General features: G+C 46.3%; 1 protein-coding gene across 3 annotated transcripts in view; it reads right to left on the bottom strand.

Annotated features, from left to right (window-relative positions):
• RAD9A (RAD9 checkpoint clamp component A) overlaps positions 1-18,681 on the bottom strand; it is a 621,237-nt gene that overhangs the window by 478,041 nt on the left and 124,515 nt on the right. For all 3 annotated transcript variants that reach the window (XM_068255230.1, XM_068255228.1, XM_068255229.1), the window contains exon 4: positions 1,435-1,554. In XM_068255230.1, coding sequence (XP_068111331.1) covers positions 1,435-1,554 — 120 coding nt within the window. The remainder of the gene's footprint in view (positions 1-1,434; positions 1,555-18,681) is intronic.

Genomic DNA, 18,681 nt, shown 5'->3' with positions numbered 1-18,681 from the left:
CCCGACACGAGTATCTACTCCTTGCAGGGGCGTAGATACTCCTCCCTTGCTGCCGTGCACTCCCGCTCAAACCCCCCACACTCGTTCTTGCGGCAGATCGATAGAAGGGGGATGAAGGGATGGGAACGCAGTTCCCATTTGTTAATCCAAGCCTCCATGTGAATAAGCGCCAGCGATCAATTAGATGCCGCATCATTCACTAAAGCCGAAAAAAAAAACAAAAAACCATATATAGTTAAATTAGGGACTGAATTTTTTTAATATGAACGTCAAGATGGTATATTAGTGTTATTTTTTAAATTATGGGTTTGTAAATAGTGATGACGCACTCAAATTGAAAAAACATTGCATGTTTATTTCCAAATAAAATAGTGGCGCCATACATTGTACTAGGGAAATATTTTAAATGTTGCAATAACCGGGACAAATGGGCAAATACAATGTGTGGGTTTTTTTACGGTGGCTTGTAATATTTTAAAACTATAATGGCCGAATACTGAGTAATAATGAATTTTTCTCATTCTTTTCTTATTATTCCCGTTAAAATGCAAAAAGTATCACCCAAAGAAAGCCTAGTTGGTGGCAAAAAAAAACAAGATCTAACTGTAGATCCAAAAGACTTCAAAAACAGATGGGGAGCCACCAAAGGTCATATTAACTAATAGATACTGATAGAATACTCAATATGATATAGAGTGATACAAATGGAGGTCACAACTACCGTATTTCCTGCCATATAAGACGCACTTTTTCTCCCCAAAAAATGGGGGGAGAAAGTCCTTGCATCTTAAACAGCAAAGGCAGGGAATCCTCAACTTATGAACGCCCGCCGATACGAACCGCCGATCTGTGTGCTTCCTGGCCTCACCGGGTGTTTACCAGTAGCTGGCTTACTTTCTGCCATGCCCGCAGGAATTGCAAACCTTCACATCCGGGCAGCTTGCTCTAGTGATCAGTTTGTGATGATTGCGTCATCATCACAAACTGATCACTAGAGCAAGCTGCGTGGAATTGCAGTGAGGTCTGCAATTCCCGCAAGCATGGCGGATAGGTAAGCCAGCTGCCCCTTAACACCCAGGGGAGCCAGGAAACACAAGGGGAGGGCGCAGAGGCAGGCAGGGGGAGCCGAGCACTCTGCACACACATGCAGGAGAAAACATGGAGGACACAAGGGGACACATTGGGGAGACATGGGGACACATTGGGGAGACATGGACACATTGGGGACACAAGAGGACACATTGGGGACACAAGAGGACACATTGGGGACACAAGAGGACACATTGGGGACACATGAGGACACATTGGGGAGACATGAGGACACATTGGGGAGACATGAGGACACATTGGGGAGACATGAGAACGTCATATTCCAGAGCATCTTATACATCTACACTCTGGTATCAGAATTCAAACTTTAAAATTGCTAATCACCTTCATGTAGATCTTGCAGTGGCAGCTTCCTCCAGTTGCCTCATAACTGTGGAAAAATAGTGGGGCAAAATTGAAGCAGGCGTAGGCGGACCTTGATGAGTTGACTGAACGAAGACAGACCTGAAAACAGAAATAACATTTTAAAAAGTGACAGTAAAGCAGCTTAAACTACAGGCAAAGTGCACAGACCACTTATTGATCTTGCTTTCCTTCGCTGTTAAGGTTATTAAAGAGGAACTCCAGTAAAAATAATGTAATAAAAAAGTGCATACTTTTTACAATAAATATGTATAGATGATGTAGTCAGTGTTTGCTCATTGTAAAATCTTTCCTCTCCCTGTTTTATATTCAGACATTTATCACATGGTGACATTTTACTGCTGGCAGGTGATGTCACTGGAAGGAGATGCTGCTTGCTTTTTTGGCAGTTGGAAACAGCTGTTATTTCCCACAATGCAACAAGGCTCCCACAGTGGGATGTCAGGACCTCAGAACTGTGAGGTGCTGACATCACACTGTGGGAGGGGTTTCACCACAAAATCAGCTATCTAGAGCTCCCTCATGATCCATTTGAGAAAAGGAATAGATTTCTCATGGGAAAGGGGATATCAGCTGTTAGCTGCACTCCTGGGGATTCCTCCTGCCTGTCAGTTCCCCTCCGGGAACTCCTCCAGCCAGCTGCACCACCCTGGGGATTCCCCCTCAGCCAGTTCCCCTCCGGGAACTCCTCCAGTCACCTGCAGCATCCCGGGGATTCCCCCTTTCTACCAGTTCCCCTCCCGGGAACTCTTCCCGTCAGCCACAGCACCCCAATGATTCCCCTGCCTGTGAGTTCCCTTCCGGGAACTTCCCCAGTCAGCCAGCTCCCTTCCTGGGATTTTTCCAGCTGTTCGTTCCACTCCTGGGAACCCCTCCAGTCAGCTTTCCCCTTCCCGGGATTACCCAGCCTTTCTGTACCCCTCCTGGGATCCTTTGCTGTCAGCTCCTTACCCGGGTTTTCCCCTGTATGTCCGTTCCCTTTCTGGGAACTCCTCCTGTCAGTACTCGACCTGGGATTCCCTTTGGGTTAGGTCTTCCTGCCCTGCAAGCCTGTCCTGGCTGATAGCTCAACTGTCTGCCCTGCTCGAACCCCCTCCAATCCCGTCAGGTATCCTTTGTTCTTCCAGTCACTGGTGCGGTAGTCCTGGGGGGTCGTGACCTGGCAAGCACTAGGCAGAAAAGTAGTCCACCACCCACTAGGGGTGACAGCCTATCATCCCTTGCGGGGTGCACTGGTGAAGACCCGTGCTTGCATCAACCCCAAGCCCTGGGGCTGCTCGCCCCTTGATACCAGTGACAAGATCAACAGAGCCCCGACTTTTCGTAAGAACCCTGACAGCGATGCAGGAATCTAATTGAGACCTCCACATTTGTAGTTTGCAAACTGCCTTTAGATACAGTTTCCAAGCACTGGAACCATTGATCTGGATCTAATGCATCTCTGAGGTCTTGTTCCCCATGCACGTCGATAGGGCGGGGCGTAAATCACGTGTTGCTCTTCCCATTGCATATCTTACAAGAAAACTAGGAGGTCTAGGGATCCCAAAGTTAACTAATTACTATTTGGCGTGCAACCTTGCATTCACCAACGTATGGTGGTCGAATGCTACTGATAAAAAAAAAAAAAAAAAAAAAAGGGCTTCCATGGAGCAAATTCTCCTCTCAAGGTCTACAAGAGACCTTCTTTCTAGCATACTTCTGGGGTTCAAACCTCCCAAGTCAGAATATCCCACCATCCCAGGCATCATTGATAGCATGGGAACACTTTGCAAAACATCCTCCCCCAAGTTCCTCCCGTATAAAACCACAACTTCCTGTCTCTACCCTACAAATTATTGATGATATTGAAACGAAATTCCTAATCTCACTAGGTATTAAGTGTCTTAATAACTTTTATATTTCTGATGAAGTTAAAAAATTCTCAGACTTCCAAAAATAATTCATGATCCCTCTCCCGATATCAGTTTTTAAGTTTTAGAATCATACATTTTCTCAGATCCAGGAGAATTGCTGTTACTGAAATCAATGTGCAAATTCTTTGTCACGCTAGATCCTAGAGGTATATACAGGAGTCTAGATAAGACGTAGTCAGAACGTAATCTAGGGTCATACACCTGAGATCATATGGCTACGGTACACAAGGCTGAAACAAAGGCTAGGTCGATAATCAGGCTAGGGTCATTCACGGGTGATCAGATGGCTAAGGTACACAGGACTAGGCAAGAGAGTGGTCAGTAAAGCTAAGGTCAAAACTAAAGTAAGTCAGGCAGTCGCATTAATATACAATATTTGAATAGTAAAGTCACATTGAAATACAATAACAATTTATATCACAGAGTGACAAAGTGCCCAGCAGATCATCGTACTGATTGCCATCACGGGCAGTGAGCAACTGAATGAAGAGAGCTTATATACAGGTGAACAGATCACAGACCAGCCCAGAAAAGGAACTGGCCAATCAGCACACAGCATCATCCCTGCCTAAGTGTCAGCTGATCTAAGCTATCAGCTGACACTATTATTGCCGACGTCGGAGAGTATAAGAACGGCTCTGAGCTGCACGGGCCCGCCCAGGGACACAGAGGGGACGCACACTCTAATTCACTGCCACAGGGATGCCACCAGATGTATTGGAGAAGAAAGCTCGCGGCCGCGCTCCGTCAACAGAGCCGCCTGAGCCAGTGCTGGAACCGTTGACAGGCGAGTTCCTTATATTTATACTATGTTAAACGCAAAGATTCCGCAAAAGGGTACTATCGCAACCTGGTACAATGAAATAAACTCACCTCCCTCTTCTCCACTCTCTAAATATTCCAAAATCTGGTCCTACGATCTAGCCTCACAAATCACTCCCCAGCAACTAATATCAGTTAACAAATGGGTTATATCCCTCTCAAAATGTACTTCCCACTGGGAATGTTTCTTTTAGGCTGCATTTCCACTTGTGCAGTGCGAATCGCCCCGATAAAAATTCGCATGCGGATGCGAATTTTGCATGCGGGTCTATGCGAATTCGCATGAAAATTCGCATGGATGACGATGTATGCGAATTTAACCATGGCAGTGCTGGTGTGCTTTTCCATTGTTTCTATGCAAATTTTCATGCGAATTCACATGAAAATTTGCATACCCAAACCTCATGCGAATTTCCTATTAAATACATTGTATGCGATTCGCATAGCGGTATGCGATATGCGAATTCTGATGGCTCTGCCATGCAAATTTTTTCTGCACAGAAAAACGCAAAGGAATCCTGACAAGTGGAAACCGTCCCATTCACTTGTATTGCTATGCGAATTTGCATGCGAAAAACGCATGCGAATTCGCGATAGTGGAAATGGGCCCTAAAACATTTAGGGCTCGTTTCCACTATTGCGGTGCGGAATCGCCTGGATTCCACCACTGATGAAATCGCATGCGAATGCGATTCCCCATGCGTTTTTTGCCGCGAATTCGCTTGCGAATTCGCATAGGTGAGGGTATATGCGATTTTAACCATGTCACTGCCTGTGTGAATTTACATTGGTACCTATGCGAATTCGCATGCGAATTTGCGGCAAAAAACGTATGGGGAAAACGCATGCGATTTCCCTATTAAATACATTGCATGCGATTCGCATGCATTCCACTCGCAGGCAAATTCTGCGGCTCTTTTGTGCGTTTTTCCACCGCTGAAAAACAACGCACCTCAACAACGCTACAGTGGAAACAGGCCCATCCACTTGCATTACATGTGCGAATCCGCATGCATTGGACGCATGCGGATTCGCGATAGTGGAAACGAGCCCTAACCAGATGGTATATAACCCTCAGGAAAATTGCACTTTTCAATCCTCAGTCATCCACCTTATGTTGGAAATGTTCCTCCTCCATAGGTACGTTAATACATATGCTCTGGGAATGCCCTGTCACTTCGATTCTATGGCAAGAAGTAGAGGTGTACCGAACGGTTCGCCGGCGAACGGTTCCAGGCGAACATTGGGGGTTCGCGTTCGCCTGCGCCAGGCGAACTTTTCCGGAAGTTCGATTCGCCCCATAATGCACTATGAGGGTCAACTTTGACCCTCTGCATCACAGTCAGCAGGCACATTGTAGCCATTCAGGCTACAGTAAGCCCTGGAGCCCCACCCCCCCCTTATATAAGGCAGCCTCTGGCGGCCATTACAGTCACTCGTGTGCCTGCTAGAGAGAGGAAAGGGACAGCTGCTGCAGACTTTTTCTCTTAGGGACAGATTAGTTAGGTTCTAGGCTGCTTTGCTTGTTCCTGACAAATTAATATTGCTTTTAAAGCACCCAGCAACAGCTCTTTTCAGAGCTCAACCTGTACATTTTTTTTTTCTGACACTTTTGTTGCATGCACAGCCTTGCTAATTGATAGTGTGTGTGCCACTGCCAGCAGCCCAGCACATTCAGTGACTGACTGCCTGTGTGTGTGACAGGGAGCTGCACATTGTACTACCCAGTACTGCATATACCCCAGTACCTGTTGTGTTTACTTAACCCACCTCATCACTGCATATACCTAGCTTTGTGTTGAGTGAACCCAGCTCACTGCATCTAACTACCCAGTACCCGTTGTGTTTACTTAACCCACCTCATCACTGCATATACCTAGCGTTGTGTTGAGTGAACCCAGCTCACTGCATCTAAGTCTAACTACCTGTTGTGTTGAGTGAGAACCCACCTCACTGCATCTTAAGTACCTTTACTGTATACTGTTCAGTGAACCCAGCTCACTGCATCTAACTACCCAGTACCTGTTGTGTTTACTTAACCCACATCATCACTGCATATACCTAGCGTGGTGTTGAGTGAACCCAGCTCACTGCATCTAACTACCTGTTGTGTTGAGTGTGAACCCACCTGGCCACCTCACTGCATCTAACTACCTGTTGTGTTGAGTGAGAACCCACCTCACTGCATCTTAAGTACCTTTACTGTTGAGTGAACCCAGCTCACTGCATCTAACTACCTGTTGTGTTGAGTGAGAACCCACCTCACTGCATATAGCTAGCATACCCCCGAGATGGACAAAATGGACAAACCAGGTAGAGGAAGAGGTAGAGGCAGACCCAGAGGAAGGCCACCAGGCACCGGCAGGTCTGTGGCTGTGCGAGGTGGTGTTGCTGTGATTTCATGCGGACCTGCCCCAAAATACAGTGCTCAGAAGAAGGCACGTGCCATCACTTCCCAAAATCGTGAGGAGGTGATTGAGTATTTAACACAGAACACCTCATCTCCCGCAGCCACCAGCGCTACAACCAGCACCACATCCGCTGCATTTGACACTTCGCAGGAGTTATTTGGTGGTGGTGGTGAAATCACTGATTCCCAGCCACTACTGCAACAACAACAAGAAGGCGCAGGTACACCACCTCATACGTCTGAGTTAGGTGGCGATAGTATGGACGTAACGTGTGTGGATGGGGATGATGGTGGACCACCTGAAGTTGGTGCACTTGAGGAGGTGTCTGAGGAAAGCGCAGCTGGCCAGGAGGATTATGATGACGATTATACGGATACCACATATGTTCCCGGTAGAGGAGATGACCAGGGGGACAGTTCAGAGGAGGAGTCAGAGAGGAGTAGGAGGAGACGACTCCATGATAGAAGCAGAGGGAGCTCGTCCTCAGAAACAGCTGGGGGCAGTGTCCGGTGCCATGTATCGCCAGCTATGGCCAGGGAGCACACATGCCCTTCAACGTCAGCTGCTGCTGATGCCACCGTAGCGCCATCACCCCAGGGGGGCTCAGCGGTTTGGAAATTTTTTCACGTGTGTGTCTCAGATCGGAGCAAAGCCATCTGTTGTCTCTGCCAGCAAAAATTGAGCCGTGGAAAGGCCAACTCTCACGTAGGGACAAGTGCCTTACGAAGGCACCTGGAGAGAAGGCACAAACAGCTATGGCAAGAACACCTGAGTAAAAGCAGCACTCCTCAAAAGACAAGCCAAACTCCTTCTCCTCTTCCTCCTTCAGGTGCATCGTCTTTATCCACTTTCTCCCTTGCACCTTCACAGCCACCCTCCTCCACACCGCCTATTCCCTTGAGCGGTTCCTTCTCCTCTGCCCACAGCAGTACCCAGCTGTCCGTGAAGGAAGTATTTGAGCGGAAGAAGCAAATGTCTGCCAGTCACCCTCTTGCCCGGCATCTGACAGCTGGCGTGGCGGAACTATTAGCTCGCCAGCTATTACCATACAAGCTGGTGTAGTCGGAGGCTTTCCGTAAGTTTGTGGCCATTGGTACACCGCAGTGGAAGATACCAGGCCGCAATTATTTTTCTCAAAAGGCCATACCCAAACTGTACCGTGCAGTTGAGAGGCAAGTGGTGTCATCTCTGGCACACAGCGTTGGGTCAAGGGTCCACCTGACCACGGATGCCTGGTCTGCCAAGCACGGGCAGGGCCACTACATTACATACACAGCCCATTGGGTCAACCTGGTGACCGATGGCAGCAAGCAGGGAGTACGTGGCTGCGCAGAGGACCGACTTGTCACACCTCCACGGCTTGCAGGCAGGCCTCCAGCCACCTCCTCTCCACCTGCTATCACCGCCTCGCTGTCGTCATCCTCCTCCTCCTTGGCTGGTGCCGCCATCTCCTCCCCAGCTACACAGCCCCAGCACCCCAGGGCCTATGCTGCATGCCAGGTGCGACGGTGTCATGCAGTGTTAGACATGTCTTGCCTGAAAGCGGAGAGTCACACTGGAGCAGCTCTCCTGGCTGCTCTTAACAAACAGGTGGAGCAATGGCTGACCCCGCACAAGCTTGAGATCGGCAACGTGGTGTGTGACAACGGCAGCAATCTCATTGCTGCATTGAATTTGGGAAAGCTGACACACATACCCTGCATGTCACATGTGCTTAATCTGGTCGTGCAAAGATTTGTGTCCAAGTACCCAGGCTTAGAGGACGTCCTGAAGCAGGCCAGGAAGTTGTGTGGGCATTTCAGGCGCTCTTACAAGGCCATGGCACGCTTTGCAGAGATTCAGCGTAGAAACAACTTGCCGGTGAGACGCCTGATTTGCGATAGCCCGACTCGCTGGAATTCCACCCTGCTGATGTTCTCTCGCCTGCTAGACCAGGAGAAAGCCGTCACCCACTACCTGTATCATTACAGTACAAGGACACAATCTGGGAGGATGGGGATGTTGTGGCCCAACAACTGGACACTGATGCGAAATGCATGCAGGGTCATGGAGCCCTTTGAGGAGGTGACCAAACTGGTGAGTCGCGATGAGGGCACCATCAGCGACTTGATCCCCTACGCCTACTTCCTGGAGCGTGCCGTGCGTAGAGTGGTGGATACAGCTGTGGAGGAGCGTGAACAAGAAGAGTTAGGGCAGCAGGATTCATTGGAGCCATTTACACACGAACCCGATGTTTCCACAACACCGGCGGCAGCACAGAGGGGGGAGGAGGAGGAAGAAGAGGAGTCGTGTGGGGAAGGAGAGGAGTCAGACTCTAATGATGGTGATGATGAGGAAGGTGTTTCTGTGGAGGAGGAAGAGGCGGCGGAAGGAGAACAACCGCGGCAGCCATCACAGGGGGCTTCTGCTGCTCCACGTTCCCGTGGTATTGTTCGTGGCTGGGGGGAGGAAGAGGAGTTGTGTCCCGTCACTGAGGAAGAGCATGAGGAGATGGAGAGTACCTCTGCATCCAGCTTTGTGCAGATGTCCTCTTTCATGTTGTCCAGCCTGTTGAGGGACCCCCGTATCAAAAAACTCAAGACGAATGACCTGTACTTAGTGGCCACGCTACTAGACCCTCGGTACAGGCACAAAGTGGCGGACCTCTTACCAACTCAACAAAAGGCGGAAAGGATGCAGCACTTGCAGAACAAGCTGTCGATGATGCTTTACAATGCATTTAAGGGTGATGTGGCTGCACAACGCAATCAAGGTACCACTGGCAGTAACCCTCCTCCTCCCAAGTCCACGCAGGCAAGAACAGGACGCTCCAGCGATCTCAGGGTGATGTCGGACATGCGGACGTTCTTTAGTCCAACTCCTCGCCATAGTCCTTCCGGATCCACCCTCCACCAACGCCTGGACCGGCAGGTAGCTGACTACCTGGCCTTGAGTGTGGATGTAGACTCTGCGAAAAGCGACGATGAACCCTTGGACTACTGGTTGCGCAGGCTTGACCTGTGGCCAGAGCTGTCCCAATTTGCCATACAACTCCTCTCTTGCCCTGCCGCAAGCGTCCTGTCAGAAAGGACCTTCAGTGCAGCTGGAGGCATAGTTACTGAGAAGAGAAGTCGCCTAAGTCACGACAGTGTTCAGTACCTGACCTTTATCAAAATGAATGAGGAATGGATCACGGAGGGCTACTGCACGACCGAAGACTAAGTCAGTCCACTCCCCACACACAGCATCTCTGCCTGCAGGCCGCTTGACTGCCTTCTCCGCCACTACCAACAGGGTCCAGGACTCTAGGCGGATTCCTGAATTTTTAAGGCCGCTGCTAGCAGCGGCCGCTACACTAATTTTTCTGGTGCGTGTACATGTGCCCATCCCCCTTCGTGATCATTACCTTGCCGCGGTGAAGGGGCTTGCGCATCACAATGAAGCAATGACCGCCGGCTATTTGAGTGTCTCGGGTGGGGGTGGCACACAAAAGATATTAAGGTCGTTGCTTCATTGTGGTCAGACCAAATTTGATCAGCTGGAAAGTCACTGTTCTGTCATTCAGCTACATCAGCCGGGCAAGCATATGGGCTGAAAAGCCACCATCACCTGCACTCTCGTCACGGTGCGCACCAGTCCAGCACGGCCGTCACTACACAAACGGCTGTTTGCAGTCACTGCATACCTTTCACTGCATCTGTGACTGCACATTATACCTGGCAGTCAGTGCATAACTTGCACTTGAATGGATACACTTTTAAACAATTTAAAAATACAACCATCTAAACTTTCAAACAATTTAAAAATACAACCATCTAAACTTTCAAACAATTTAAAAATACAACCATCTATCATTTTCAAAAAATTTTAAAAAAGGGCAAAAAAACTTGCCCTCCGTAAAACATTCTTGGCAAATGCTTTCGACTTGGTTTGTCTTCCGCTGGCTCAAGGGTCCATCTGACCACAGATGCCTGGTCTGCAAAGCACGGTCAGGGCAGCTACAGCATGGGTCTCAGCAGGCTCCCACTTCTGGCCGGAATCCAACCTTCATTCCCCGCGGTGACAATGGCAGACTTGCCCTCCATAACGGATTCCCGTTAAAGGATTTAAAGTTAATTCATTTCAAATACACAGCAGGGCCTCGAAAGTCCGCCTCCTGTATTGTTATTTTTGATCACTACCTCGGGGCGGGCGTGCATGCCTACCTGCTGCCCTCCTTGGATGTGTTGTGGTAGCCGTTTCTCAGGCTCCACACCGGATTCCATCCCTCATTTCCCGGCCATTACCCGGGGTCACAAATGACAGACTTGCCCGCCTCCATATGATTCTCGTGAAAGGAATGTGGTGTCATCTTTGCCCGCCATAACTGGTTCTCGTTAAAGGATTTAAAGTACATTCATTTCAAATACACAGCAGGGCCTTGAAAGTCCGCCTCCTGTATTGTTATTTTTGGTCACTACCTCGGGGCGGGCGTGCATGCCTACCTGCTGCCCTCCTTGGATGTGTGGTGGTAGCCGTTGCTCAGGCTCCACACCGGATTCAAACCTCTCATTCCCCGGCCATTACCCGGGGTCACAATGGCAGACTTGCCCGCCTCCACAGGATTCTCATTGTAGCGGTACTGAACAAGTACACAGCAAGTAGAAAATGTAAATTAAAAACAAAACGTAAGCTTTTTAACAATGCCATGGAAAGTTGAGAAGGAAGTCACACATTACCTGACATCACTGAGTGAGGAAGAGCAATCACGCCATGTTGCGCAGTAGTCCAGCATGGCCGTCACTACACAAACAGCTGTTTGCGGTGCGTTGCACAGTGAGTTTGGTGTGTCAGTGTGAAGCAGTACTCTAATTACACTCCCTGTTTGATGTATATGTTACGGCCAGAACCCGAAGTTTGGCCACTTCTAGTTCTGGCCGGCCACTTCGGGTTCTGGCCGGCCAATTTGCGAAGTGGCCGCTGCGCTGCGGCCAATGTTAGAAATGGATTGTTTACTCTGATATTAATGTATCTTCTGGCCGCAGCGCAGCGGCCAAACGTATTAATTTGTTGCAATTAAGCCGGCGGCAATGTAACAATTCAAGCCGCCGGCTTTTTATCTGCCTCTCTCTCCTTCTCCCCCACCCGCCTCTCTCTCCTCCCCCCCCCCCCCCTCTCTCGCTCTCCTATGGGCAGCCGGCGGGGACACGAGTGTCCCCCCGAGTCGTTCGTCGCGGCAGGGAAGCCTGCCGTTCTTGCAGAGCGGGTGCTGGCAGAAGCAATGTCTGCAGCCTCCCCGCTCTGCTGCCCCTGCTGCGACGAACGACTCTGGGGGACTCGCGTGTCCCCCGCCAGCTGGCCATAAGAGGAGAGAGAGAGAGAGAGAGAGGCAGATAAAAAGCCGGCGGCTTGAATTGTTACATTGCCGCCGGCTTAATTGCAACAAATTAATAAGTTTGGCCGCTGCGCTGCGGCCAGAAGATACATTAATATCAGAGTAAACAATCCATTTCTAACATTGGCCGCAGCGCAGCGGCCACTTCGCAAATTGGCCGGCCAGAACCCGAAGTGGCCGGCCAGAACTAGGAGTGGCCAAACTTCGGGTTCTGGCCGTAACATATACACATGCAAGATGTTTGAAAGCACGTTAGGCCTGCAATTTAGCATTCAATGTGATTTCTGCCCTTAAAACGCTGCTTTGCGTTACATCCAGATTTTTCACCGGGACTTTTGGCATGTATCCCACTCCGCCATGCCCCCCTCCAGGTGTTAGACCCCTTGAAACATCTTTTCCATCACTTTTGTGGCCAGCATAATTTTTTCTATTTTTCAAAGTTCGCCTCCCCATTGAAGTCTATTGCGGTTCGCGAATTTTTCCGCGAACCGAACCTTCTGCGGAAGTTCGCGAACCCGGTTCGCGAACCGAAAATCGGAGGTTCGCGACATCTCTAGCAAAAAGTAGAAACCTATATAAGACAAAACCTACATCCAAACTTTTCTCTCTGAATACGAATGGCAGTTTTTTGCTTGGATCTAGAGACTATAGATAATACCAGACTACCGATAACTCATCTAATTTTTGCTACTCGTCAAACAATAGTTAGTAACTGGAAATCTTCAGACAATATTTCTTTTCAATACATCCTTAATATGTTTAAAGGGGTTCTTTCGCGAAAAAAGTAGGCAGTTAAAAAAATGTGACAGATGTTCAACAGCATTTCCTGAACAACAGTTTAACTGCCAAAATAGAAAGATACCAGCCGGCCTCCCTAATCACTTGCACACTATTATGTCAGTTAGATTTTGCAACTGTTGTTCAGGAAATGCTGTTGAAAACAAAGAAAGCCCTGAGAATCCCCCTTAAAAAGATGGACTGGCCCAAAACCAGTCATCTGTCACATTTTTTAACTGCCTACTTTTTTTTGCAAAAGAACTCCTTTAAACACAAAATGATTATGGAAACTTACATCCAAGCCAGGCTCCAAATTGATAAACATCACTAATGTATCACCAAGCATTGGTTCATCTTAAATGTTATCTCTTGATATAGTTATATTGTTATTGTTAGAAGTTTACTTGTTATACCTTTTTTTTTTTACTCCATATTCGGAAATGAACGACCAACTTGCTTGGCAAGGTTTAATATACACAGCTTTACCTTGCTATGAGTATCAATATAGGTATTTGACACTTTACAATTAACCCTTATTAACATTAACTCCTTTACATCCTGAATAATAATAATAATAATAATAATAAAATATATATATATTATATATATATACTGTATATATATATATATATATATATATATATATATATATATATATATATATATATATATATATATATATATATATATACATATATATATATATATATATATATACATACACATATACATACACACACACACACACACACACTTATGACATTTTTCTTTCTCTCCTTAAATAATCTCTATGATTGGCAGATCATACAGTGGTGTGAAAAACTATTTGCCCCCTTCCTGATTTCTTATTCATTTGCATGTTTGTCACACTTAAATGTTTCTGCTCATCAAAAACTGTTAACTATTAGTCAAAGATAACATAATTGAACACAAAATGCAGTTTTAAATGATGGTTTTTATTATTTAGTGAGGAAAAAAAACTCAAAACATACATGGCCCTGTGTGAAAAAGTGATTGCCCCCCTTGTTAAAAAATAACTTAACTGTGGTTTATCACACCTGAGTTCAATTTCTGTAGTCACCCCCAGGCCTGATTACTGCCACACCTGTTTCAATCAAGAAATCACTTAAATAGGAGCTATCTGACACAGAGAAGTAGACCAAAATCACCTCAAAAGCTAGACATCATGCCAAGATGCAAAGAAATTCAGGAACAAATGAGAACAAAAGTACTGTAATTGAGATCTATCAGTCTGGTAAAGGCTATAAAGCCATTTCTAAAGCTTTGGGACTCCAGCGAACCACAGTGAGAGCCATTATCCACAAATGGCAAAAACATGGAACAGTGATGAACCTTCCCAGGAGTGGCTGGCCGACCAAAATTACCCCAAGAGCGCAGAGAAAACTCATCCGAGAAGCCACAAAACGCCCCAGGACAACATCTAAAGAACTGCAGGCCTCACTTGCCTCAATTAAGGTCAGTGTTCACAACTCCACCATAAGAAAGAGACTGGGCGAAAACGGCCTGCATGGCAGATATGCAAGGCGCAAACCACTTTTAAGCAAAAAGAACATTAAGGCTCGTCTCAATTTTGCTAAAAAAACCATCTCAATGATTGCCAAGACTTTTGGGAAAATACCTTGTGGACCGCCGAGACAAAAGTTGAACTTTTTGGAAGGTGCGTGTCCTGTTAAATCTGTCGTAGAAGTAACACAGCATTTCAGCAAAAGAACACCATACCAACAGTAAAATATGGTGGTGGTAGTGTGATGGTCTGGGGTTGTTTTGCTGCTTCAGGACCTGGAAGGCTTGATGTGATAGATGGAAGCATGAATTCTGCTGTCTACCAAAAATCCTGAAGGAGAATGTCCGGCCATCTGTTCATCAACTCAAGCTGAAGCGATCTTGGGTGCTGCAGCAGGACAATGACCCAAAAGACACCAGCAAATCCACCTCTGAATGGCTGAAGAAAAACAAAATGAAGACTTTGGAGTGGCCTAGTCAAAGCCCTGACCTGAATCCTATTGAGATGTTGTGGCATGACCTTAAAAAGGCAGTTCATGCTAGAAAACCCTCAAATAAAGCTGAATTACAACAATTCTGCAAAGATGAGTGGGCCAAAATTCCTCCAGAGCGCTGTAAAAGACTTGTTGCAAGTTATCGCAAACGCTTGATTGCAGTTATTGCTGCTAAGGGTGGCCCAACCAGTTATTAGGTTCAGGGGGCAATTTCTTTTTCACACAGGGGCCATGTAGGTTTTGAGTTTTTTTTCTCACTAAATAATAAAAACCATCATTTAAAACTGCATTTTGTGTTCAATTAGGTTATCTTTAACTAATGGTTAGCGGTTTTTGATGAGCAGAAACATTTAAGTGTGACAAACATGCAAAAGAATAAGAAATCAGGAAGGGGGCAAATAGTTTTTCACACCACTGTATGTTCACTGTGCCACTCAACAAAAGCTACTAGCTGGATGAGTTTGACTCTAGTCAGTCATACTAATACAGGTACAGATACTGGTGCTGTACTGTATGTGGTACCCAGTATCCAACAACCAACCAATCACAAAGCCTCATACTAATACATATGATTAGTGACTGGAGGATCCCTCATCATGCTAGTTAACATCGGATGAGGCAATATGCTTATACACTGTATTCATGATCAATATAATAATTTATTTACTTATGCTACTATTACAGTTTCAAACTCAAGTAAAGTAGAGTAAAAAAAAGAAAACTAAAACATTTAAAATGAAGGAGGGAGTGGTGGACTTACCCTCTTGGAGGTAGACACAAGATGTTGATTTTTTTCAACAAAAAAACTATTTACTGTATATTCTGGCATATAAGACTACTTTTTATCCCAGGAAAATCTTTTCGAAAGTCAGGGGGTCGTCTTATACACCATGTGTAGTCTTATAGGGCGGGTCCAGAATCTACGGTTGCCGCATACGGTGGGGGAGCTCAAAAACGTCAGTGGTCGCATTCCCACCATATGCGGCGACCGTAAGAAAGCAGCAAGGGCGGTGCTGTACAAATATGGTAGAAAAAAATCCACTCACCAGGATTCCTGGAAAGAAGTGATTTAAAGCGGTTCCGATGACAAGATGAGGGGGTACCTCACTGGGAAGGCTTTGTGATTGGTTGATTGTTGTATACTGGGTACAACATACAGTACAGCACCAGTATCTGTACCTGTTTATACAGTATATCTACAGTACAATGTCCAAAAGTCAAGAGGAGTAGTCGCATAGGGTGAGTATATCCCAAAATGTATGCATGTATGTATGTATGTATGTATGTATGTATGTATGCATGCATATATATATATCTGGATATATCTGGAGGGGGAGGGGGTCGTCTTATACACCGGAATATACTGTGCATACTACAGACAAGTGCAATGTGTTCTATTACGAGGAGTATACAACTGTAGGACAGAGAAAATAAAAAAAAACAATTAGTCTAAGTACCAGTGCATGGCAGTATCAAGTTATATTCATGTTAAGGTGATTAGTAGAAATCAACAGCAAATATACATCTATAAAGACCAATAAGTGTCTAAAGTGACCATCATAAAATGAAAAAACTGTAACAAGCAAGCCCAATATGGGGTAGACAGGAAAGGTGAGGTACTGCGGGAGGAGGGTGACCAAATGAAGAGGGGGGGGGGGGGGAGTTATTGTAAGGGCATAAAATGTATATATTGTAGAGTGACTGGGGACCGGAGTGTGTTGCAAGTTCCTGAATTATAGTGAGATAGTATTCAGAGGAGCTGAGGAGAGTAAAACAAATATAGGGCAATAAACAAAACAAAAACAAAAAAAAAGAGTATATAGGAAAAAAAATCAGGGACTCACCTCATGCAGGTCTAGTAGCAAGCTTAGCGCCTCTGTAATTTAGATAGCACAAAGAGTGCTTTTTGTATGTTGGTCAAGTACTTAATTGGCCGTAATGAACCAATCCGAGGCTGTAATTCGCCTTATTGTCATAAAAATGCGCTCAGTATTGCATTGAAAGCACACCGCGCCACATTGGATAAGGGCGCCAGTAGGTGGATCTTTGGGCAAATTGATCGTGCGTGAACACGCATCTCAGGGGACATGTCGGAAAGGTCGCATGTGCATCTTAGAAGCCTGCCTCGCCACACTGGATAAGGGCGCAGGTAGGTGGATCTTTGGGCAAATTGATCGTCCGTGCGCACGCATCTCAGGGGATGTGTGCGCATACGTGTTAAAAGGAGGCTGAGCAGGGCTCGAAGGGGAGGGGGAGAAGAAACGGGTGTCGGGCTCCCACTTACTTATCGGTGACGCTCGTCGTCATCACGGTGGCCGGCGTGACAGTACTGCGCACGCCGGCCGCCGTGGTGACGCGCAGCGGCCGTTGTAATGACGAGCATCACCGATAAGGAAAAGGGAGCCCGACACCCAGCTTGGGTGTCGCCAGTGCTGTATGCGGTGGAGGGTCCGGGAAAGGAGCCAAGAGGACGCCGGGGGTCCTCCAGACCTACGGTGGGCTGGAGAAAGCCCCAGGTAAGTATTGATTCCATTTATTTTTACTCCTCAGTGTCCCTTTAGAATTGTGTTTTTTCTTTATATTTATATATCCAACTTTTCATTATTTTTTGTGTTCTCATTATCCTGCATGGGCTTTTTTTACATGTATTTTTTTTTTTCATAGATTCATGATATTATAAAGGTTTATCAATTTTAATGCCAAATGTTCTTAATTATATGTATGGCTGCTCCATTTCACTGACTGTTTCCCCTTTGCAGACGCTGTATCCCTCTCCTATATATACACACATTTTTCTCCCCCACCCCTTCAAGCCCTGCTCACCCTCATCTTAACACGCATGTGCGGTCGATTTGCCCAAAGATCCACCTACACCTTCCTGCGCCCTTATCCAAAGTGGCGCAGCGGGCTTCTAAGACATGCGTGCGGATGCGACCTTTCCGACACATGCAAACGCCTTACCAGCAACAAACGCCCACCCCTTACATGGCGTTTCCAGCCTCAACATTAGTGTGCACGTGCGTGACATCAGAGGGCGCGCTTTAAAAACAATACTGAGCGCATTTTTATGACAATAAGGCTAATAACAATTGGATTGGTTCATTACAGCCAATTAAGCACTGACCAACATCTGCGATTTCTGGCTGACATCCCATACTCGTCAGTTTTAGCTGAAACACCACTTACAGTATGTAGAGAAATGTTTAAAGGGACTCTGAGCAGTGCAGAAACTATGGAAAGATGCATACCCTTTTGGAGCTCTCTTTCTTCCATTTCCAACGATATATATACCGCCGCCCTATGCCTTTTAGTTTTCGCAATTTTCGCAATCGAAATCACAGCCGCCACGATTTTGATCGCGAAAATATCGAAAACTAAAAGAATGGAATGGAGCTGCCGACTTTGGGGTAAAGTCGTCCTGTGTAATACAAGTAACTATGGAAAGATGCATACCATTTTGAAGCTCTTTCTCCTCTTTCCAATGACACATAAACCGCCGCCCTACGCCTTTTAGTTTTCGTTGTTAGTGATCGAAATCGCGAAAATTGCGAAAACTAAAAGGTGTAGGGCGGCGGTTTACATATTGTTGGAAAGAGGAGAAAGAGAGCTTCAAAATGGTATGCATCTTTCCATAGTTTCTGCACTGCTCGGAGTCCCTTTAAGTCATAGTATAGTGATACAAATTGTGTATATCATGAATTATTGGTATTGATGAAAAATACATATAATGATGAAAATTACAATAAAATAAGCTGCTCATTCAAGCCGCTTGGAGTAAGGGATTTTAAGATTTGAATCCAGTACATTTCCCTCTGTTGTGGGTCAGGATGAACTTGGTACATTGACCGATAAATAGCTGTTGTAATTGGGACATGAAGGTATTGATAGTTGATAGGAAGTATTGTATGGCTGTG

Source organism: Hyperolius riggenbachi, chromosome 10, assembly GCF_040937935.1.
Source record: "Hyperolius riggenbachi isolate aHypRig1 chromosome 10, aHypRig1.pri, whole genome shotgun sequence".
Classification (NCBI taxonomy): domain Eukaryota; kingdom Metazoa; phylum Chordata; class Amphibia; order Anura; family Hyperoliidae; genus Hyperolius; species Hyperolius riggenbachi.
Note: the sequence above shows the minus strand (reverse complement) of the source record. Positions and strands in the feature narration are given on the sequence as shown.